The sequence below is a fragment of the Nerophis ophidion genome, linkage group LG07, assembly GCF_033978795.1.
Source record: "Nerophis ophidion isolate RoL-2023_Sa linkage group LG07, RoL_Noph_v1.0, whole genome shotgun sequence".
In the NCBI taxonomy this organism is placed as follows: domain Eukaryota; kingdom Metazoa; phylum Chordata; class Actinopteri; order Syngnathiformes; family Syngnathidae; genus Nerophis; species Nerophis ophidion.
Genome location: NC_084617.1, coordinates 42,478,834 through 42,502,411, shown reverse-complemented (window position 1 = coordinate 42,502,411; position 23,578 = coordinate 42,478,834). Strand labels below are relative to the sequence as shown.

The 23,578-nt window shown below is 48.9% G+C and overlaps 1 protein-coding gene across 2 annotated transcripts in view; it reads left to right on the top strand.

Annotated features, from left to right (window-relative positions):
- The window catches only part of itga2.2 (integrin, alpha 2 (CD49B, alpha 2 subunit of VLA-2 receptor), tandem duplicate 2), a 133,175-nt gene that overhangs the window by 74,925 nt on the left and 34,672 nt on the right, over window positions 1-23,578 (top strand). Inside the window, exons 19-21 of one of the 2 annotated variants that reach the window (XM_061906188.1) lie at window positions 4,955-5,071; window positions 13,577-13,662; window positions 18,620-18,761. In XM_061906188.1, the coding sequence (XP_061762172.1) occupies window positions 4,955-5,071; window positions 13,577-13,662; window positions 18,620-18,761 (345 nt within the window). The remainder of the gene's footprint in view (window positions 1-4,954; window positions 5,072-13,576; window positions 13,663-18,619; window positions 18,762-23,578) is intronic. The other variant, XM_061906189.1, reaches the window with a different exon arrangement.

The following is a 23,578-nucleotide window of genomic DNA, read 5'->3' as shown; positions in this document are numbered from 1 at the left end:
GTGCCTGCTGGGTTAACTTGATGATTTCACCAGTTAGCTTCCTTTGTTGTTAACAAACAATGGTAACCAGAGGTATTGAGTGTTGTTGGAAGTAGTGCTGTGTTACAATACGTACAATGCAGACAAGGAAGGCAGGCAGTATGCCTCATGATTGAACCACATCAACACAGGACAAGAACTAAGAGCCAACCAATTTTTGCCTTTGCCTCGTCGCTGCAACGCGACGTTTGCTCTAGACCAGTGGTTCTCAAATGGGGGTACGCGTACCCCTGGGGGTACTTGAAGGTATGCCAAGGGGTACGTGAGATTTTTAAAACATATTCTAAAAATAGCAACAATTCAAAAATCCTTTATAAATATATTTATTGAATAACACTTCAACAAAATATGATTGTAAGTTCATAAACTGTGAAAAGAAATGCAACATTGACAGCTAGATTTTTTGTGGACATGTTCCATAAATATTGATGTTAAAGATTTTTTTTTGTGTGAAGAAATGTTTAGGATTAAGTTCATGAATCCAGATGGATATCTATTACAATCCCCAAAGAGGGCACTTTAAGTTGATGATTACTTCTATGTGTAGAAATATTTATTTACAAACCCCGTTTCCATATGAGTTGGGAAATTGTGTTAAATGTAAATATAAACGTAATACAATGATTTGCAAATCCTTTTCAACCCATATTCAATTAAATAGACTACAAAGACAGTATATTTGATGTTCAAACTCATAAACTCATTTTTTTTACAAATAATAATTAATTTTGAATTTCATGGCTGCAACACATGCCAAAGTAGTTGGGAAAGGGGATGTTCACCACTGTGTTACATCACCTTTTCTTTTAACAACACTCCATAAACTTTTGGAAACTGAGGAAACTAATTGTTGAAGCTTTGAAAGTGGAATTCTTTCTTATTCTTGTTTTATGTAGAGCTTTAGTCGTTCAACAGTCCGGGGTCTCCGTTGTCGTATTTTACACTTCATAATGCGCAACACCTTTTCGATGGGAGACAGGTCTGGACTGCAAGCGGGTCAGGAAAGCACCCGCACTCTTTTACTACGAAGCCACGCTGTTGTAACACGTGGCTTGGCATTATTTTGCTGAAATAATCAGGGGCGTCCATGATAACGTTGCTTGGATGACAACATATGTTGCTCCAAAACCTGTATGGACCATTCAGTATTAAAGGTGCCTTCACATATGTGTAAGTTACCCATGCCTTGGGCACTAATACACCCCCATACCATCACAGATGCTGGCTTTTGAACTTTGCCCCTACAACAATCCGGATGGTTATTTTCCTCTTTGTTCCGGAGGACACCACGTTCACAGTTTCCAAATATAATTTGAAATGTGGACTCGTCAGACCACAGAACACTTTTTCACTTTGCATCAGTCCATCTTAGATGAGCTCGTGCCCAGCGAAGCCGGCGGCGTTCCTGGGTGTTGTTAATAAGTGGCTTTCGCTTTGCATAGTGAGTAGGGTCTCTGCCACACCGGAGTCGGTTTGGAGGGACTGGAGGAGATGCGGATGAGGGGACAGGGCAGCGGAGCTAGTACTGAGCGCCGGGACGGAGAGGCTTTGCGGTGTCTTGGCTGGGTGAGCAGGGGTCGGACACCTCAGTCTCCTTGGACGTATCCTTGGTCATCCATGCGGACTGGACACTGCCCGAGAGTTGGTTGGCGGCCGAAAGTGGAGTCGGCTCTCTTGGTTGCTTTGTTGGGTCTACTCCTGTCTCTGGCAATGCTCCCTCTACCCCAGCGGACGATGGCGTGGAACACCGCAGGGGCCACCACAGTGTATATGTTTCTTTTACTTTTTATTCATAGCTGTATGTAGAACTGGCTGGTTGTATCTGCTGCTTTAATGTCTTTGATGTTTGATGCTTCCCTCTTACATACATGTAAGAGGGATGTGTACTATGGCTATGAGTTGTTTTTTTTTCCCTTGGCCTCAGTCTGAGCCCCCTCTCCAGGGCCCAGGCTTCTTGGCCTCAGTCTGAGCCCCCTCTCCAGGGCCCAGGCTTAGACCGATTCTTTTATTTTATTTTAATCTTCTATTTTTTTTCTCCCATTCCCCCCCCCCCCCCCCCCCCCCCTTGTTTTCCTATATCTCACCTTTTTTTTAAGGGGCACTGTAAGCCGGCAGACCCTGCAGCCATCCTGTTCTGTCTCCCTGTAATGTTTGTCTTATCTTGAATGGGATTGTGCTGAAAATTTTAATTTTCCTGAAGGAACTCTCCTAACGGAATAAATAAAGTACTATCTAATCCATCTAATCTAATCTCTAGAGTTTTAACTTGCACTTACAGATGTAGCGACCAACTGTAGTTACTGACAGTGGTTTTCTAAAGTGTTCCTGAGCCCATGTAGTGATATCCTTTACACACTGATGTCGGTTTTTGATGCAGTATTGCCTGATGGATTAAAGATCCGTAATGTCATGGATGACGTGCAGTGATTTCTCCAGATTCTCTGAACCTTTTGATGATTTTACGGACCAAAGATGGTAAAATCCCTAAATTCCTTGCAATAGCTCGTTGAGAAATGTTGTTCTAAAACTGTTTGACAATTTGCTTACAAATTGGTGACGCTCACCCCATCCTTGTTTGTGTATTACTTAGCATTTCATGGAAGCTGCTTTTATACCCAATCATGGCACCCACCTATTCCCAATTATCCTGCACACTTGTGGGATCTTCCAAATAAGTGTTTGATGAGCATTCCTAAACTTTATCCGTATTTATTGCCCCCTTTCCCAACTTCTTTGTCACGTGTTGCTGGCATCAAATTCTAAAGTTAATCATTATTTGCAAAAAAAAATAATGTTTATCAGTTTGAACATCAAATATGTTGTCTTTGTAGCATATTCAACTGAATATGGGTTGAAAATGATTTGCAAATCATTGTATTCCGCTTCACGGTGGCAGAGGGGTTAGTGCGTCTGCCTCACAATACGAAGGTCCTGCAGTCCTGGGTTCAAATCCAGGCTCAGGATCTTTCTGTGTGGAGTTTGCATGTTCTCCCCGTGAATGCGTGGGTTCCCTCCGGGTACTCCGGCTTCCTCCCACTTCCAAAGACATGCACCTGGGGATAGGTTGATTGGCAACACTAAATTGGCCCTATTGTGTGAATGTGAGTGTGAATGTTGTCTGTCTATCTGTGTTGGCCCTGCGATGAGGTGGCGACTTGTCCAGGGTGTACCCTGCCTTCCGCCCGACTGTAGCTGAGATAGGCGCCAGCGCCCCCCGCGATCCCAAAAGGGAATAAGCGGTAGAAAATGCATGGATGGATGGATGTATTCCGTTTGTATTTACATCTAACACAATTTCCCAACTTATATGGAAACAGTGTTTGTATAATTGATTCACTTGTTTATTTTTCAACAAGTTTTTTGTTATTTTTATATCTTTTTTTCCAAATAGTTCAAGAAAGACTACAACAAATGAGCAATATTTTGCACAGTTATACAAATTAATTAATTAGAAACTGATGACATAGTGTTGTCTTTTACTTCATCTCTTTTTTTCAAACCAACAATGCTGTGCTCTGATTAGAAGGTACTTGAATTAAATAAATGTCCACAGGGGGTACATCACTGAAAGAAGGTTGAGAACCACTGCTCTAGATGGATGAATGCGACCTGTGCGCGGGAGAGTTCACATTGAGGACCAATATATATCCACATACGAAAGAGGTCTGAAAAATTTTTAATTTCACTAATTTCACACGGACATGAAAACATCCGATATAGGTCGCACGTGGGCAAAAATATCGGGATTAACCTGAACAAAATGCAGCTGGGATAGGTTTCAGCCACCCCTACAACCCTGAGAGAGACAAGCGGTAGAAGATGATGTGGTGGGCGTGGCATGCGCACCTACAGTGAAGCGGGGTGTGGCAGGACCGGCTTCGAGATTAGAGACAGGTGAGTGCATGACACAGCTGAAAGTGTTTGTCTAATCACCTGTCGCTCTGTTAAAGGCAGCAGTCGGGAAGGAGAGGGGTTGGGAGTCGTACCACACGTGAGAGACAAGAAAGATTAATTGCTGAAAAGCACACGAAAGACACTTTTATTTGTAAAAATAAAACAGTGTGTAACCCTGAGCCGGATTTCTGTCCAAATGTTTGGTGGTCCGAGGAACGCTGAGGAGGGAAACCTCTACAATTTGGCGCCCAACCTGGCTGGACCACCGGAGGCGGGGGAAGACAACCCCATGACAGATCTCGCGGGTGTGCTCGCCAAGGTGGCAGCGAGCAGCTGCCAACAAATTGAGGAAGCCCGCCAACAGTGCCAGGTCCTGCAGGCGTTGGCGGAACAGATGGGCGGGGCACGGCCAAGGCCAACTACCGTCACCATGCACCGCATGGGGGAAAGTGAAGGACCCCATGCCTTTATAGACATTTTTGTAGCCACAGCGACAGCACGTGCTTGGCCGGAGGAAGAGTGGGGCGTGCGGCTCTTGCCACTCCTGACGGGGGAGGCGTAGCGTGTGGCGCTCTGCCTGCCAGCGGCATCCAGGGTGCACTTCACGGACCTGAGGAGGGCAGTGCTGGACCGGACGGGAGGCAACGCTGAAGAGTACCGACGCCGGTTCCGGGCCATGCGTCTGGGGAAGGAGGACCGGCCATTCGCCTTTTGCCAGCGGCTCCTAGAGGCAGCGACGCGCTGGCTGCAGCCAGGAGAGGGAGATGGCCGACTGCTGGACCAGGTCATCCAGGAGCAGTTCCTGGAGGCGATCCCCAAGAAGACACCCGACTGGGTCCGGTACCACCGGCCACGTGAGCTGGCAGCTGCGGTGACCCTCGTTCAGGACCACCTGGCCGTCCACCGCGAGGCGCAACCCGCAACAATGGCGCACGGGCAGAGCGCGCCACAGGAGAAGGAGTGAACAGTAATCATTCCCCACCTTAACCCGCGTGACTCCTCTTCTGCTCTTTTCCCGCAGGTCCTGACTGCTGTCCCTAGAACATCTCCCGCGCAGACGGCCCCTCAAACGCTTGGGCAGGCGTGCTGGAGGCGTGGGCGGCCCGGTCACGCGCGTCAGGGACCTCAGCAGGTGGAGGTAGGGCGCGTGGCCTTCAGTGGCCTCCCCCGACCCGGGTGAGACGTACGGTATCAAGGTAACGATACAAGGGAGTACATACCAGGCGATGGTGGATTCAGGCTGCGGGCAGACCATGATCCATCAGAACCTGGTTCGACCCGAGGCTTTGAGGCAGGCAACACTGCTAAAAGTGTCCCAATGATCCTAGGAGCTATGTTGTCCGGGGGCATAAAGCCCCCTGGTAGGGTCTCCCAAGGCAAACAGGTTCTAGGTGAGGGATCAGACAAAGAGCAGCTCGAAGACCTTTATGAAGAAAAAACATCATGGACCCAGATTTCCCTCGCCCGGACGCGGGTCACCGGGGCCCCCCTCTGGAGCCAGGCCCGGAGGTGGGGCACGATGGCGAGCGCCTGGTGGCCGGGCCTGTTCCCATGGGGCCCGGCCGGGCACAGCCCGAAGAGGCAACGTGGGTCACCCCTCCAATGGGCTCACCACCCATAGCAGGGGCCATAGAGGTCGGGTGCATTGTGAGCTGGGCGACAGCCGAAGGCAGGGCACTTGGCGGTCCGATCCTCGGCTACAGAAGCTAGCTCTTGGGACGTGGAACGTCACGTCACTGGGGGGGAAAGAGCCTGAGCTAGTGCGCGAAGTCGAGAAATTCCGGCTGGATATAGTCGGACTCACTTCGACGCACAGCAAGGGCTCTGGAACCACTTCTCTCGAGAGGGACTGGACCCTCTTCCACTCTGGCGTTGCCGGCAGTGAGAGGCGACGGGCTGGGGTGGCAATTCTTGTTTCCCCCCGGCTCAAAGCCTGTACGTTGGAGTTCAACCCGGTGGACGAAAGGGTAGCCTCCCTCCGCCTTCGGGTGGGGGGACGGGTCCTGACTGTTGTTTGTGCTTATGCACCAAACGGCAGTTCAGAGTACCCACCCTTTTTGGGAACGCTCGAGGGAGTACTGGAAAGTGCTCCCCCGGGTGATTCCCTTGTCCTACTGGGAGACTTCAACGCTCACGTTGGCAACGACAGTGAAACCTGGAGAGGCGTGATTGGGAAGAATGGCCGCCCGGATCTGAACCCGAGTGGTGTTTTGTTATTGGACTTTTGTGCTCGTCACAGTTTGTCCATAACGAACACCATGTTCAAACATAAGGGTGTCCATATGTGCACTTGGCACCAGGACACCCTAGGCCGCAGTTCCATGATCGACTTTGTAGTTGTGTCATCGGATTTGCGGCCTCATGTTTTGGACACTCGGGTGAAGAGAGGGGCGGAGCTTTCCACCGATCACCACCTGGTGGTGAGTTGGCTGCGATGGTGGGGGAGGATGCCGGACAGACCTGGGAGGCCCAAACGCATTGTGAGGGTCTGCTGGGAACGTCTGGCAGAGTCTCCTGTCAGACAAAGTTTCAATTCCCACCTCCGGAAGAACTTTGAACATGTCACGAGGGAGGTGCTGGACATTGAGTCCGAGTGGACCATGTTCCGCACCTCTATTGTCGAGGCGGCAGATCGGAGCTGTGGCCGCAAGGTAGTTGGTGCCTGTCGGGGCGGCAATCCTAAAACCCCTTGGTGGACACCAGCGGTGAGGGATGCCGTCAAGCTGAAGAAGGAGTCCTATCGGGTCCTTTTGGCTCATAGGACTCCGGAGGCAGTGGACAGGTACCGGCAGGCCAAGCGGTGTGCAGCTTCAGCGGTCGCGGAGGCAAAAACTCGGACATGGGAAGAGTTCGGGGAAGCCATGGAAAACGACTTCCGGGCGGCTTCGAAGCGATTCTGGACCACCGTCCGCCGCCTCAGGAAGGGGAAACAGTGCACTATCAACACCGTGTATGGTGCGGATGGTGTTCTGCTGACCTCGACTGCGGATGTTGTGAATAGGTGGAAGGAATACTTCGAAGACCTCCTCAATCCCACCAACACGTCTTCCTATGAGGAAGCAGTGCCTGGGGAATCTGTGGTGGACTCTCCTATTTCTGGGGCTGAGGTCGCTGAGGTAGTTAAAAAGCTCCTCGGTGGCAAGGCCCCAGGGGTGGACGAGATCCGCCCGGAGTTCCTTAAGGCTCTGGATGCTGTGGGGCTGTCTTGGTTGACAAGACTTTGCAGCATCGCGTGGACATCGGGGGCGGTACCTCTGGATTGGCAGACCGGGGTGGTGGTTCCTCTCTTTAAGAAGGGGGACCGGAGGGTGTGTTCCAACTATCGTGGGATCACACTCCTCAGCCTTCCCGGTAAGGTTTATTCAGGTGTACTGGAGAGGAGGCTACGTCGGATAGTCGAACCTCGGATTCAGGAGGAACAGTGTGGTTTTCGTCCTGGTCGTGGAACTGTGGACCAGCTCTATACTCTCGGCAGGGTTCTTGAGGGTGCATGGGAGTTTGCCCAACCAGTCTACATGTGCTTTGTGGACTTGGAGAAGGCATTCGACCGTGTCCCTCGGGAAGTCCTGTGGGGAGTGCTCAGAGAGTATGGGGTATCGGACTGTCTGATTGTGGCGGTCCGTTCCCTGTACGATCAGTGCCAGAGCTTGGTCCGCATTGCCGGCAGTAAGTCGAACACATTTCCAGTGAGGGTTGGACTCCGCCAAGGCTGTCCTTTGTCACCCATTCTGTTCATAACTTTTATGGACAGAATTTCAAGGCGCAGTCAAGGCGTTGAGGGGTTCCCGGTTTGGTAACCGCAGGATTAGGTCTCTGCTTTTTGCAGATGATGTGGTCCTGATGGCTTCATCTGACCGGGATCTTCAGCTCTCGCTGGATCGGTTCGCAGCCGAGTGTGAAGCGACCGGAATGAGAATCAGCACCTCCAAGTCCGAGTCCATGGTTCTCGCCCGGAAAAGGGTGGAGTGCCATCTCCGGGTTGGGGAGGAGACCCTGCCCCAAGTGGAGGAGTTCAAGTACCTAGGAGTCTTGTTCACGAGTGAGGGAAGAGTGGATCGTGAGATCGACAGGCGGATCGGTGCGGCGTCTTCAGTAATGCGGACGTTGTACCGGTCCGTTGTGGTGAAGAAGGAGCTGAGCCGGAAGGCAAAGCTCTCAATTTACCGGTCGATCTACGTTCCCATCCTCACCTATGGTCATGAGCTTTGGGTCATGACCGAAAGGATAAGATCACGGGTACAAGCGGCCGAAATGAGTTTCCTCCGCCGTGTGGCGGGGCTCTCCCTTAGAGATAGGGTGAGAAGCTCTGCCATCCGGGAGGAACTCAAAGTAAAGCCGCTGCTCCTTCACATCGAGAGGAGCCAGATGAGGTGGTTCGGGCATCTGGTCAGGATGCCACCCGAACGCCTCCCTAGGGAGGTGTTTAGGGCACGTCCAACCGGTAGGAGGCCACGGGGAAGACCCAGGACACGTTGGGAAGACTATGTCTCCCGGCTGGCCTGGGAACGCCTCGGGATCCCCCGGGAAGAGCTAGACGAAGTGGCTGGGGAGAGGGAAGTCTGGGTTTCCCTGCTTAGGCTGTTGCCCCCGCGACCCGACCTCGGATAAGCGGAAGATGATGGATGGATGGATGAACACTGCTAAAAATCAGGTGTTAATGGGGATGTGCACGAGTACCCTATGGTGCCAGTAGAAATTTGGTATGATGGCCAAAAGCATAGGGTTCAGGTAGCTGTAAATACGCACCTCTCGCACCCTGTAATTTTGGGCACAAATTAGCCGGGGTTTAGACATCTACTGACACAATGCGTGGGGTGCGTTCACGGACCGTAGGAAAGGGGAGTATCCGCGCAGTTCTCAGTGGCGACGCGGGTCTATCCGACACTGCCGGGCGGGAACCGGCGGGGGCTTCGCAGGAAGCCTCCCCGGACCCCTATTGGCGCCCTACGGAGGATTTACTCTCGAGCAGTCTCGAAACAAAACTTTGCGCGCGGCCTGGGACCAGGTGGACTACATCAACAGTCAGCTGATGCGCCTAGGAACAGCGTGGGTATTCCCTCACTTCTCCATTATTAGAGATAGATTATACCGAGTGAGCCGTGACACTCAGACAGGGTAGGAAATAACCCAATTGTTGGTGCCAAAATGCCGTCGGGAAATGATTTTCCAGGCGGGACATTTTAACCCGATACCCGAGCACATGGGGTATGATAAAACACTCAATCGGGTCATGGTCCGGTTCTATCGGCCGGGCAGACGTGCGGCGGTTGTCCGCTGCTTGCCTGGACTGCCAGCTGGTGAATCCGGTGGTCACACCGGAGGCACCTCTGCGCCCATTGTTGCTCATAGAGTTCCCATTCGAGAGGATTGGGATGGACCTCATCGAACCATTTCACCCGAGCACACGGGGGTATCACATTGTGTTAGTGCTGGTGGATTACGCAACGCGCTACCCCGAAGCAGTGCCCCTGCGCTCCATCTCCTCAAAGAGTGTGGCGCAAGCACTGTTCCAGTTCATCTCCCGAGTCGGAATCCCGAAAGAGATTCTGACTGACCAGGGCACATCTTTTATGTCACGCACAATAAAAGAACTGTACGGATTATTGGGAATTAAAGCGATCCGCACCAGTGTGTACCATCCACAAACAGACGGGCTGGTGGAGCGGTTAAATAAAACGCTAAAAACCATGATCCGTAAGTTTACGCACAAGGACAAACCAAATTGGCATAAATTGCTGGATCCCTTAATGTTTACGATGCGGGAGGTACCCCAAGCGTCCTCTGGCTTTACACCTTTTGAGCTACTATACAGCAGGAAACCACGCGGAGTGTTGGACGTAATTAAAGAAAGTTGGGATGAGGGTCCAAGCTCCAGCAAAAATGAAATCCAGTACGTCATGGACATGCGATCAAAACTCCACACGGTGGGGCACTTGTCACGTGAGAATTTGCTCCGTGCCCAGTAACGGCAACAACGCACGTATAATAAGGGACCCAGCTCATAAAATTTTCACCGGGAGAAAAAGTCCTTGTATTACTCCCAACATCCAGCTCAAAATTACTTGCGCGCTGGCAAGGAACCTTCGAGGTCACACGGCAAGTGGGTGATGTGGATTACAAGGTTCGACGCTCGGACCGGGGGGTAGACACTCAAATCTACCATCTAAACCTGTATCCATGGTAACAGTAATGAGGGAGCAGGAGGAGTTGGGACCAGAGATCTCGCGCTCGGTCCCTCCCTCTCCACTCCCCTGTGATAACCAGCTCACGTTGCTAAACTGCAGCGGCGCTTGTCTGATGTGTTCTCCCCTCGGCCCGGCCGCACGAATCTCATCCAGCCTCATATTGAGACCAGCCCGGGGGTTACGGTGCGATCTTGGCCATACTGGCTCCCCGAACACAAACGCAAAATACTTCGGGAGGAATTTAAATACATGCTGGAATTGGGGGTAATAGAAGAATCCCACAATGCGTGGGGCAGCCCCATATTTCTGGTAGGGAAGAAAGATGGGTCTGTGCGGTTCTGTGTGGATTACCGCAAGGTGAATGAAGTATCACGTTTTGACGTGTACTCAATGCCTCGGGTCGACGAGCTCCTGGATCGGCTGGGCACTGCTCGTTTTTTCATGACACTGGATTTAACCAAGGGCTACTGGCAGATTCCCTTGTCACCAGAGTCCAAGGAAAAAACGTCCTTTTCCACTCCGGAAGTTTTATACCAATTTGTAACACTTCCGTTTGGCTTGGTCGGTACACCCGCCACGTTCCAGCGGCAAAGTGTGCAGTTGGCCGGAGGGAAGTACAGTATCTGGGGTACCACTTGGGAGGAGGGCAGGTGCGGCCTTAGGTAGATAAAACAGCGGCAATTGTGGCCTGCCCAACCCCAAGACGAAAAAAGAGGCGAGGCAGTTTTTGGGTCTGGGCGGGTTACTACCGGAGGTTTTTTACCCCGGTTTGAGGACCTGACCAGCCCAATAACTGACCTCACCCAAAAGGGTGCCCCGGATCTGGACGGAGCAGTGGACGGAGCGGTGCCAGCAGGCGTTTAAGAGGGTTAAGAAGGCCCTCTGCGAGGAGCCGGTCCTACACATGCCTGATTTTTCTCTCCCGTTTTGTCGGGCAGAGGACTGGGAGCGGGTTTGTCCCAGCAGGTGGAGGGCGTCGACCGACCGTTCCTCTACATCAGCCGTAAGCTGTCCGAAAGGGAGGCCAGGTACAGCACAGTGGAGAGGGAGTGCCTCGCCAACAGGTGGGCGGTCTGGGCCCTCCGATACTACCTCCTGGGGCACTCATTCAGCCTGTGCTCGGACCACAAACCCCTCCAGTGGCTCCACCGCATGAAGGATGCCAGCGCGCGGATCACCCGTTGGTATCTAGCTTTGCAACCCTACAACTTCAGAGTGATCCACAGACCGGGTGCACAGATGGCCGTGGCCGGCTACCTTTCCCGCTCTCTCCTGGGGGGTGGAGGCCGGACGGCGTCCCGGCCTGAGTCTGGCGGTGGAGGTATGTGGTGGGCGTGGCCTGCGCACCTACAGCGAAGAGGGGTGTGGCAGGACCGGCTTCGAGATTAGCGACAGGTGAGTGCATGACACAGCTGAAAGTGTTTGTCTAATCACCTGTCGCTCTGTTAAAGGCAGCAGTCGGGAATGAGAGTGTGTGGGAGTTGGAGCACACGTGAGAGACAAGAAAGGACAATTGCTGAAAAGCACACAAAAGACACTTTTTTTTGTAAAAAATAAAACAGTGTTTTAACCTCGAGCTGGATTTCTGTCCAAATGTTCGGTGGTCCGAGGAAAGCTGAGGGGGGAAACCTCCACAGATGGATTTTTAAAAACTGTAGCATAGTAGGCCTAAGTATTCATTAAAAACAAGGGAGAGGATTTATTTAACAAATATATTTATTATTTTTGATCACTGTAACATTACACACAGTTTGAACAGTAACACTGTGTTTGAATATAGGAAAGTAAAATCCATCCATCCATTTTCTACCGCTTGTCCCTCTCAAATAGACAGGGACAATTTAATGTTGCAAATCAACCTATCCCCATTTCTATGTCTTGGCGATAGAAAGCCGTAGTACCTGGAGGTAACCCACCCAGTAGAGATGTGCGGATAGGCAATTATATCATCCGCAACCGCATCACCAAAGTCGTCATCCACCCGCCGTCCACCCGAACCAGCATCTATCAGAACTGCAACCGCCCGCCACCCGCCCGTTGTTATACATCAGAGGTCGGCCAACTTTACCACTCTAAGAGCTATTTAAACCCGTTTCACAGAGTAAAGAGGACAATGGGAGCTGCTATCGTTCTTGCGAAAATCTGATGGTGTTCATCCTGATGACAAGAATAAGGGCGTGCTGAGAAGCCATTGCCTTTGACGCCTTCTACAACATGTACAAACCGTTTGCCAGTCCAGCAACATGGTGTATGCAGCTTCCGCAAACACACGCACAAGATTGAAAGGCAGACTGGGTGACAGAGTACACTGATGGTTGTGATGTAAACTATTTTAACACTATATGCGCCACACTGTGAAGCCACACCAAACAAGAATGACAAACACATTTCGGGAGAACATTCTCACAGTAACACAACATAAACGCAACACAACAAATACCCAAAATCCTTTGCATCCATGCCACAGCCTGAATATATTTTACACCCCCGCGCCCTCAACCCCGCCCACCTTACCGAGGCACGGGGGGGGGCATTTGCTGCTCGCGTGGTGTATAAAATAGTCAGAATGTGTCATGGATGCAAAGGATTCTGGGTATTTGTTGTGTTGCGTTTATGTTGTGTTACTGGGAGGATGTTGTCCTGAAATGTGTTTGTCATTCTTGTTTGGTGTGGCTTCACAGCGTGGCGCATATTACTAAGAGTGTTAAAATTATTTATATCACAACCATTAGTGTACTCTGTGTCACCCAGTATGCCTTGCAGTCGTGTGCTTGTGTCTACGTAAGCCACACACAACATGTTGCTGGACTGACAAGCAGATCGTACATGCTGTAGAAGACGCCAAAGCCAATGGCTTCATAGCACGCCCTAATACTTATTAACTGGGTGACTGCCCGGCAGTCATTCTAGAGAATGTTTGCGTCTCCTATTGTCTTCTTCGCTTTGTGACACGGGTCCTAAATGGCTCTTTGAATGGTAAAGGATACCAATCTCAAAATCATGTTTATCAAATATTTCCGAATGGTTCAACCGCCACCCGCCCGAATCTATTTGAAATCTATTTTTTCGTCATGTCACCCGCCCTACCCGTGGTTTATTTGCGGACTCCGCGGATGAGACCCCAAACCGCGCATCTCTACCACCCAGTCACAGAGAGAACATGCAAACTCCACACAGAAAGACCCCGAGCCTGGGGATCGAACCCAGGACCTTCGTATTGTGAGGCACCAGCACAGCACTATCCCGGAAAATAAATAACTGTACTTTTATCAAATGATTCTTTGGCATCTCACAGTTTGAAAATCACTGGTCTTTTCTGGTTTAAGACTGCTATAATGTATTAATAATTGTTAGAAACCAAGGGTGTGCACCAAACTATGAAGCGAGGTAGCGAGTTCAAGAGCCCTGCAGGACTTCTGTTGTTCACTACAAATACAATCTTTGGCAATGTGTTTCAGATCCCCTTCACAAAAGACTGTGGTTCGGATGAAATTTGTGTCAGTGATTTGGTGCTGAGCGTGAATACCAACACTAAAGGCTCCAGGTCAGATTGACATATTTATGTGATTTTCTTCATCCACAGGGTTTACAGTCCTGACGTATAAGAGTCTTTGGTGTAAATTTTTAACAAAGGGAGTTGCTAAATACATAAGCAAAAAAGATAACTTGTCTTGGGCTTATAGAGTAGTTGTGTGTGTGTCACTTATGACATTATAATATGGCTAATGTTAGCATAAGTGCAGCTAAAACATCAAAAAAATCTTTAAATTACCACAACATGTTTTCTCTATTTCGGGGGTTGGCAACCCGCGGCTCTCGAGCTGCATGCATTTTAGCATTGTCCTAGTGGTTCCTAGGAGGTTTTTCAAAAATGGAAAAGATGGGAAGCAAATATATTTGTTGTTTTTATAATGTTTCTCTGGGAGGACAAACACGACACAAACCCTCCTAATTGTTACAAATCCCGCTGTTTAATATGTTTGTATTTATGCTTTACTGATGACAATATTTGACGAGCGCCGTTTTGTCCTACTAATTTCGGCTGTCCTTAAACTCACTGTAGTTTGTTTACATGTACAACTTTCTCCAATGCTGCCACTGAAATATTTTTTTATGCCACTCCTTTGTCTTGTTTTGTCCACCAAACCTTTTATGCTGTGCGTTAATGCACAAAGGTGAGCTTTGTTGATGTTATTGGAGTGCTAATAATCAACGCTAACATGCTATTTGGGCTAGATGTGTGTACATATTGCATCATTATGCCTCGTTTTTAGGTATATTTGAGCTAATTTCATTTCCTGTACTTATGTCCTCTGTGTGTTTAATTTACATTTGCATGTCTCATGAAACATGATCTGTGTGTAATATTGGCTGCATTTCTGATTATGTGCCATGTTGTTCCAGACCACAGCAAACATTACCCAGCTTGCAAAGATTGTAATAAATCTATTAGAATTTATTGCCCATTCCTTTAACTTGGGCACACACATCTATCTATACATTTGACAGTTTTAAGCCAGTAATTTCCAGGAGTTATTTAACCCTCAGAGACATTAACTTAATGTGTTGCCTTCATTATAACTCTTACATTAGGCTTTTTACTTTTTGCGGCTCCAGATAGATTAGTTTTTTGTATTTTTGGTCCAATATGGCTCTTTCAGCATGTAGGGTTGCCGACCCCTACTCTAGTTAGTGGAATTCTTGGAGGCTGAGATGTCAACATTTCTACTGACACACGATGATATAAATGTTCTTTTTCATACTTTGTAAGTAAACATTGAAAAGTTAAGACGTCATGTTTACAGTTTGAGTGGGGTCATGTGATCGCCAGGCTGCGTTTGATTGGTGAAATGGAGTCAAAGGTCACTCGTGCTAATGTGTGATTGGTGAAAACTGAGTGTGACAGAAGTGTGTGTAAGGAGCCAAGTGAACAGATCTTTGCCAGAATTAATTGAATGAATTATTTACATTATTTACAATCCGGGGGGTGGGATGAGGAGCTTTGGTTGATATCAGTACTTCAGTCATCAACAATTGCATCAATAGAGAAATGGACATTGAAACAGTGTAGGTGTGACTTAGTAGGATATGTACAGCGGACAGAGAACATAGTGAGTTCAGATACCATAAGAACAAGTAAATACATTAGAAATACATTTGATTATTTACATTAGGTTATTTACAATCCGGGTAGATGGGAGGTGAATGGAGGAGGGTATTAGTAAAGGGTTGAAGTTGCCTGGAGGTGTTGTTTTAGAGCGGTTTTGAAGGAGGACAGAGATGCACTTACTTTTACACCTGTTGGGAGTGCATTCCACATTGATGTGGCATAGAAAGAGAATGAGTTAAGACCTTTGTTAGATCGGAATCTGGTTTTAATGTGGTTTTTGGAGCTCCCCCTGGTGTTGTGGTTATGGCGGTCATACTTAAGGAAGTAGTTTGACATGTACTTCGGTATCAGGGAGGTGTAGCGGATTTTATAGACTAGGCTCAGTGCAAGTTGTTTTATTCTGTCCTCCACCCTGAGCCAGACCACTTTGGACAAGTGGGTTGGAGTGAGGTGTGATCTGGGGTGGAGGTCTAAAAGTAACCTGACTAGCTTGTTCTGGGATGTTTGGAGTCTTGATTTGAGGGTGTTGGAGGTGCTGGGGTACCAGGAGGTGCAAGCGTAATCGAAAAAAGGTTGAATGAGAGTTACCGCTACAATCTTCAAGGTGCTTTTGGTAACCAGAGAGGAGATTCTGTAGAGGAATCTCATTCTTTGGTTGACCTTTTTGATTACCTTGGTTGCCATTTTATCACAGGAAAGATTGGCCTCTAGAATGGAACCTAGGTAATTAAAAAGAATGTTTTTATTGATTTACTTTTAAAAAAAAACTTCAAATATCAGGTATCTGTTTTTGAAATGTTTAATGAGACCAGAGTGTGTGTCTGTGCGTTTAAAAGGCGCTGAAGTTTTATATCAGCGCCCAGACAGAGCAGCATTAGCTTAGCTGTGTTTGTTAGCTCAGGCTCATAGTTTGTGTGCAGTCATGGTAGCTCGGTGGAATCTTATCACTAGATTGTGTTAGCGCTAGTTCATAGAAAGAATGGATGTGCTTCCATGGCTGCAGTCTCTGTCTCGCAAGAGCTAACAAACACTGCTGAGCCAATTCGCTGACGTCACACGTCACTTGGCCAGAGACGCCGCCTTTTAAAGGCACACACACACACACGAAAACACAAACACGCAGGCACACCCGCACAAACACACTGCTTTCATGAAACGTCTTTCAACTGCATATGCAAGATAGTTTAAGTTTGTTTTTTTCAAGTAACACTATAATTACTTAATTACAGTAATTACATTTATTAAAGCGTAATTCTGTTACTAATTCATCTACTTTTTGGCAAAGTAACGAGTAAATATATTTAATTACTTTTAAAAAGTAGTTTTACAAACACTGAGTTTAACTTATTGAGTTATTTTAACTACTAGGTGTCGCCAAAAACATTACCACAAGTCCATTCTGGACTGTTAATAATAAATATGTTAGTATTTACCCTTCTCTTTTCACTTTATCAAACATTTTCTAATATTCCGCCCTACAAAATAAGTAAAATATGTAGGATTCCCGCTGATGTTGTATTGGGTTAATACAGTATCTGTATCGGCCAGTACTCAAGGCTCAACTATAGATATAAGTGTATATGTATATGAACAGCTATTGGACAAAGATCTTAAAGGCCTACTGAAACCCACTACTACCGACCACGCGGTCTGATAGTTTATACATCAATGATGAAATATTAACATTGCAACACGTGCCCATACGGCCGGTTTAGATTACTAAATTACAATTTTAAATTTCCCGCGGAGTTTCTTGTTGAAAACGTTGCGGAATGGAAATGCGTGCGCGTGATGTCACGGACTGTAGAGGACATATTAGGGCAGCACCATTTGCGGCTAAAAGTCGTCTCTTTTCATCGCGCAATTAAACAGTATTATGGACATCTGTGTTGCTGAATCTTTTGCAATTTGTTCAATTAATAATGGAGAAGTCAAAGTAGAAAGATGGAGGTTGGAAGCTTTAGCCTTTAGCCACACAAACACACGGTCTTTCCTTGTTTAAAATTCCCGGAGGTGAAGCTTTACTATGGATCAAAGCGGTCAAGCGAACATGGTTCCCGACCACTTGTCAACCGGCAGGTTTAGGTGAGAAAATTGTGATAAAAAGTCGCCTCTTACCGGAGATCAGCTGAGCTTGCGCCGTCCATGCAGCTGCCGTCGACTTGCCTCAGAGACTGGCGTCAATACACCCGTGGACACACCCCTCCGACTATTAGGTACTATTTAATCTCACTAAAACACTAGCAACACAATAGAAAGATAAGGGATTTCCCAGAATTATCCTAGTAAATGTGTCTAAAAACATCCTAATCCGTCCCAATGCAATCGCCTTATTTTTTTTTTTGTAGTCCTTCGCTATCAATATCATCATCCAGGAATCTTTCATCCTCGCTGAAATTAATGGGGAAATTGTCGTTTTCTCAGTCTGAATAGCTCTTGCTGCTGGAGGCTCCCATTATAAACAATGTGAGGACGTGAGGAGCCCTCACCCTTGTGACGTCGTCGTCTGCGACTTCCGATAAAGGCAAGGCTTTTTTATTAGCGACCAAAAGTTGCGAACTTTATCGTCGATGTTCTCTACTAAATCCTTTCAGCAAAAATGTGGCAATATCGCGAAATGATCAAGTATGACACACAGAATGGACCTGCTATCCCCGTTTAAATAAGAAAATCTCATTTCAGTAGGCCTTTAACACTTTGTCTTTGGTCACTGTTAAATGATTGAACCCAATCCCAGTCCAAACATACTTTTTGGGGTAGCACCTCCTCCATCTACCCTGATCAAATCCCAAAATAATATTACAGCATTCACTACTTTATTGGCTAGAAGACTCAATCCATCTATCCATTTCCTACCGCTTGAGGTGGCGACTTGTCCAGGGTGTACACTGCCTTCCGCCCGATTATAGCTGAGATAGGCCTAAAGACTCATTATATGAAATTGGATGGCAACAGCGCCTCCTTTCCACACATGCTGGATTAAAGATGTTTTGTCTTTCCTCAAACTGCAGGCGATTTGGCTGACATTGAATGTTTGTTCTGCAAAGTTTCAAGAACTGTGGGAGGCCTTTCAAAGATAAATAAGATAAACCGATCTGCAGAAATACCCTGATTGAACCACAGTTGAAGTGTGGGTTGTTGATGAGCAGTTTGTGTGCTTGGATGTTGCTATATCTCTCTAAGGCCATTCAGAAATGCAGCTGTCATTGGTTTTATGTTGACTGCTGTCTGTGTTTCATGCTTTATTCATTAGTTTTGTTATTAATTTAAATTTTCAATTTTACTATGTGTCTGAAAACCAATAAACACATGTTTTGTTTTTTTAAAAAGGTTGTATATGGACAACCCTACTGAATCCATCCGGTAATAACATGGACTTCTGTGTTTACAGCTCAGCTCCTTTTCTGGTCAGCGCCAATAAGCGGGAGCTGTCGTTTGAGGTGACCGTGAAGAACAAAAAAGAAAATGCGTACAACACACAGGTGTTGGCAACCTACTCTAGCAACCTCTTCTACTCCTCTGTATTCCCGCCTGTGAGTGAACTCCTGTTACACACGTATTTCAATTAACTTCAGAATCGATTCTCGGTTCAACATGATTCTCGATTGAGAATAGGTTTTTGATTTAAACCAAGGCCATAACTAACATTGAGGACACCAAGGTCGTTGTCCTCTGTATTTTTAACTGACTAAAAGAAAGGTAAATGACTGACTGCAAATGTACTTTGTGTAACCGTTGTACAGCATCATGCGGTATATCATCCTCCTTCAATATAGGATCTTTGGTCACGCACAGCCTGCTACAACTCCAACAACGTGACACAATGAAGTCCATTTTTACTCGAAACCAGGGGTTTCGAACATGTGGCCCGCGGGCCAATTTCGGCCCCCGAGACGTTATTATGCGGCCCGTGCTTTGATATGACAATTTAATGTTGGTGCGGGCCGCAAGTTCAAAATGAAGGGCGCTTGATAGGTCATGCTTGCCAACGACCCCAATTTTCCCCAGGAGACGCCTGAATTAAAGGGCACCAATTCTCTGGAAGCAACTGTCGATATTTACCAGATCAATAATAATCAGGGAGTGCCATACTGGCACTGCCTTTAGCACCCCCTACATCCTGAACTGACAACATCCAAGCCCAGGTGTATGTTGCATTTGGCCTTGTGAGACGCACGTGTGTTGTTGCAAGATATATTTGATCAACAGCTACACACGTCACTTTAAGGGTGGCCTTAAAAAAACTTTTAACAGTGTTACAAATATGTGCCAGACTGTGAAGTCACACCAAACAAAAATGACAAACACATTTCGGGAGAATTTACGCACCCTAACTCAACTTAAACATAACAGAAAAAATACCCACAACACCTTGCAGGGCTACAATATACACACCTCCGCTACCACCAACCCCCCACACCCCGACCCTCCCTACTTGTTGGTTGAGGTGCTGTATATTGTAGCCCTGCAAGGTGTTCTGGGTATTTGTTCTCTTGTGTTTAAGCTGTGTTAGGGTGCGTAAATTCTCCCAAAAAGGGTTTGTCATTCTTGTTTGGTGTGGGTTCATATTGTGGCGCATATTTGTAACATTGTTAAAGTTGTTTATACGGCACCCTTAGTGAGACCTGTATGGGTGTTGAACAAGTACGTATTGCTGCCACTGATGTTGTTCGGCACAAGTCTTGTATAAACATAACATGATACAGAGCCGGCACATTGGTTGTGTGATGTAAAAGCGGGCTCGAGGACATGTAGTGGGCCAGTAGTCTTCTTTTGTGGGTGCGCGGAGTCGGACCCCTGGACGTGCTTGAAGGTATGCCAAGGGACACGTAGCCATCCATCCATCCATCCATCCATCATCTTCCGCTTATCCGAGGTCGGGTCGCGGGGGCAGCAGCCTAAGCAGGGAAGCCCAGACTTCCCTATCTCCAGCCACTTCGTCTAGCTCTTCCCGGGGGATCCCGAGGCGTTCCCAGGCCAGCCGGGAGACATAGTCTTTCCAACGTGTCCTGGGTCTTCCCCGTGGCCTCCTACCAGCTGGACGTGCCCTAAACACATCCCTAGGGAGGCGTTCGGGTGGCATCCTGACCAGATGCCCGAACCACCTCATCTGGCTCCTCTCGATGTGGAGGAGCAGCGGCTTTACGTTGAGCTCCTCCCGGATGGCAGAGCTTCTCACCCTATCTCTAAGGGAGAGCCCCGCCACCCGGCGGAGGAAACTCATTTCGGCCGCTTGTACCCGTGATCTTATCCTTTCGGTCATGACCCAAAGCTCATGACCATAGGTGAGGATGGGAACGTAGATCGACCGGTAAATTGAGAGCTTTGCCTTCCGGCTCAGCTCCTTCTTCACCACAATGGATCGATACAACGTCCGCATTACTGAAGACGCCGCACCGATCCGCCTGTCGATCTCACGATCCACTCTTCCCCCACTCGTGAACAAGACTCCTAGGTACTTGAACTCCTCCACTTGGGGCAGGGTCTCCTCCCCAACCCGGAGATGGCACTCCACCCTTTTCCGGGCGAGAACCATGGACTCGGACTTGGAGGTGCTGATTCTCATTCCGGTCGCTTCACACTCGGCTGCGAACCGATCCAGTGAGAGCTGAAGATCCCGGCCAGATGAAGCCATCAGGACTACATCATCTGCAAAAAGCAGAGACCTAATCCCGTGGCCACCAAACCGGAACCCCTCAACGCCTTGACTGCGCCTAGAAATTCTGTCCATAAAAGTTATGAACAGAATCGGTGACAAAGGACAGCCTTGGCGGAGTCCAACCTTCACTGGAAACGTGTCCGACTTACTGCCAGCAATGCGGACCAAGCTCTGACACTGATCATACAGGGAGCGGACTGCCACAATAAGACATTCCGATACCCCATACTCTCTGAGCACTCCCCACAGGACTTCCCGAGGGACACGGTCGAATGCCTTCTCCAAGTCCACAAAGCACATGTAGACTGGTTGGGCAAACTCCCATGCACCCTCAAGAACCCTGCCGAGAGTATAGAGCTGGTCCACAGTTCCACGACCAGGACGAAAACCACACTGTTCCTCCTGAATCCGAGGTTCGACTATCCGGCGAAGCCTCCTCTCCAGTACACCTGAATAAACCTTACCGGGAAGGCTGAGGAGTGTGATCCCACGATAGTTGGAACACACCCTCCGGTCCCCCTTCTTAAAGAGAGGGACCACCACCCCGGTCTGCCAATCCAGAGGTACCGCCCCCGATGTCCACGCGATGCTGCAGAGTCTTGTCAACCAAGACAGCCCCACAGCATCCAGAGCCTTAAGGAACTCCGGGCGGATCTCATCCACCCCCGGGGCCTTGCCGCCGAGGAGCTTTTTAACTACCTCAGCGACCTCAGCCCCAGAAATAGGAGAGTCCACTACAGATTCCCCAGGCACCGCTTCCTCAAAGAAGGACGTGTTGGTGGGATTGAGGAGGTCTTCGAAGTATTCCCTCCACCGATCCACAACATCCGCAGTCGAAGTCAGCAGAACACCATCCGCACCATACACGGTGTTGATAGTGCACTGCTTCCCCTTCCTGAGGCGCCGTATGGTGGTCCAGAATCGCTTCGAAGCCGTCCGGAAGTCGTTTTCCATGGCTTCCCCGAACTCTTCCCATGTCCGAGTTTTTGCCTCCGCGACCGCTAAAGCTGCACACCGCTTGGCCCGTCGGTACCCGTCCACTGCCTCCGGAGTCCTATGAGCCAAAAGAACCCGATAGGACTGCTTCTTCAGCTTGACCGCATCCCTCACTGCTGGTGTCCACCAACGGGTTCTGGGATTACCGCCACGACAGGCACCAACAACCTTGCGGCCACAGCTCCAATCAGCCGCCTCGACAATAGAGGTTCGGAACATGGTCCACTCGGACTCAATGTCCCGCACCTCCCTCGTGACATGTTCAAAGTTCTCCCGGAGGTGTGAATTGAAACTCTCTCTGACAGGAGACTCTGCCAGACGTTCCCAGCAGACCCTCACAATGCGCTTGGGCCTGCCAGGTCTGTCCGGCATCCTCCCCCACCATCGCAGCCAACTCACCACCAGGTGGTGATCGGTAGAAAGCTCCGCCCCTCTCTTCACCCGAGTGTCCAAAATATAAGGCCGCAAATCCGATGACACAACTACAAAGTCGATCATGGAACTGCGGCCTAGGGTGTCCTGGTGCCAAGTGCACATATGGACACCCTTATGTTTGAACATGGTGTTTGTTATCGACAAACTGTGACGAGCACAAAAGTCCAATAACAAAACACCACTCGGGTTTAGATCCGGGCGACCATTCTTCCCAATCACGCCTCTCCAGGTTTCACTGTCATTGCCAACATGAGCGTTGAAGTCTCCCAGTAGGACAAGGGAATCACCCGGAGGAGCACTTTCCAGTACTCCCTCGAGTGTACCCAAAAAGGGTGGGTATTCTGAACTGCTGTTTGGTGCGTAAGCACAAACAACAGTCAGGACCCGTCCCCCCACCCGAAGGCGAAGGGAAGCTACCCTCTCGTCCACTGGGTTGAACTCAAACGTACAGGCTTTGAGCCGGGGGGCAACCAGAATTGCCACCCCAGCCCGTCGCCTCTCACTGCCGGCAACGCCAGAGTGGAAGAGGGTCCAGTCCCTCTCGAGAGAACTGGTTCCAGAGCCCTTGCTGTGCGTCGAGGTGAGTCCGACTATATCCAGCCGGAACTTCTCTACCTCGCGCACTAGCTCAGGCTCCTTCCCCCCCAGTGAGGTGACGTTCCACGTCCCAAGAGCTAGCTTCTGTAGCCGAGGATCGGACCGCCAAGTGCCCTGCCTTCGGCTGCCGCCCAGCTCACAATGCACCCGACCTCTATGGCCCCTCCTATGAGTGGTGAGCCCATTGGAGGGATGACCCACGTTGCCTCTTCGGGCTGTGCCCGGCCGGGCCCCATGGGAACAGGCCCGACCACCAGGCGCTCGCCATCGTGCCCCAACTCCGGGCCTGGCTCCAGAGCGGGGCCCCGGTGACCCACGTCCGGGCGAGGGAAATCTGGGTTCATTTCGTTGTAATTCCATAGAAGTCTTTGAGCTGCTCTTTGTCTGATCACTCACCTAGGACCTGTTTGTCTTGGGAGACCCTACCAGGGGGCATGAAAACCCCCAGACAACATAGCTCCTAGGATCATTGGGACACGCAAACTCCTCTACCACGGTAAGGTAGCAGCTCAGAGAGGAGGGGAGGTCCGATGGCAGTGAAGTCTCATTGAATTGCTACAGTGAATTACAGGGACACGTAGCATTTATTAAAAACATTCTAAAAGACAGACGCAATTTATTAATCCTTTATACATATGTTTATTGAATAATACTTCAATGAAG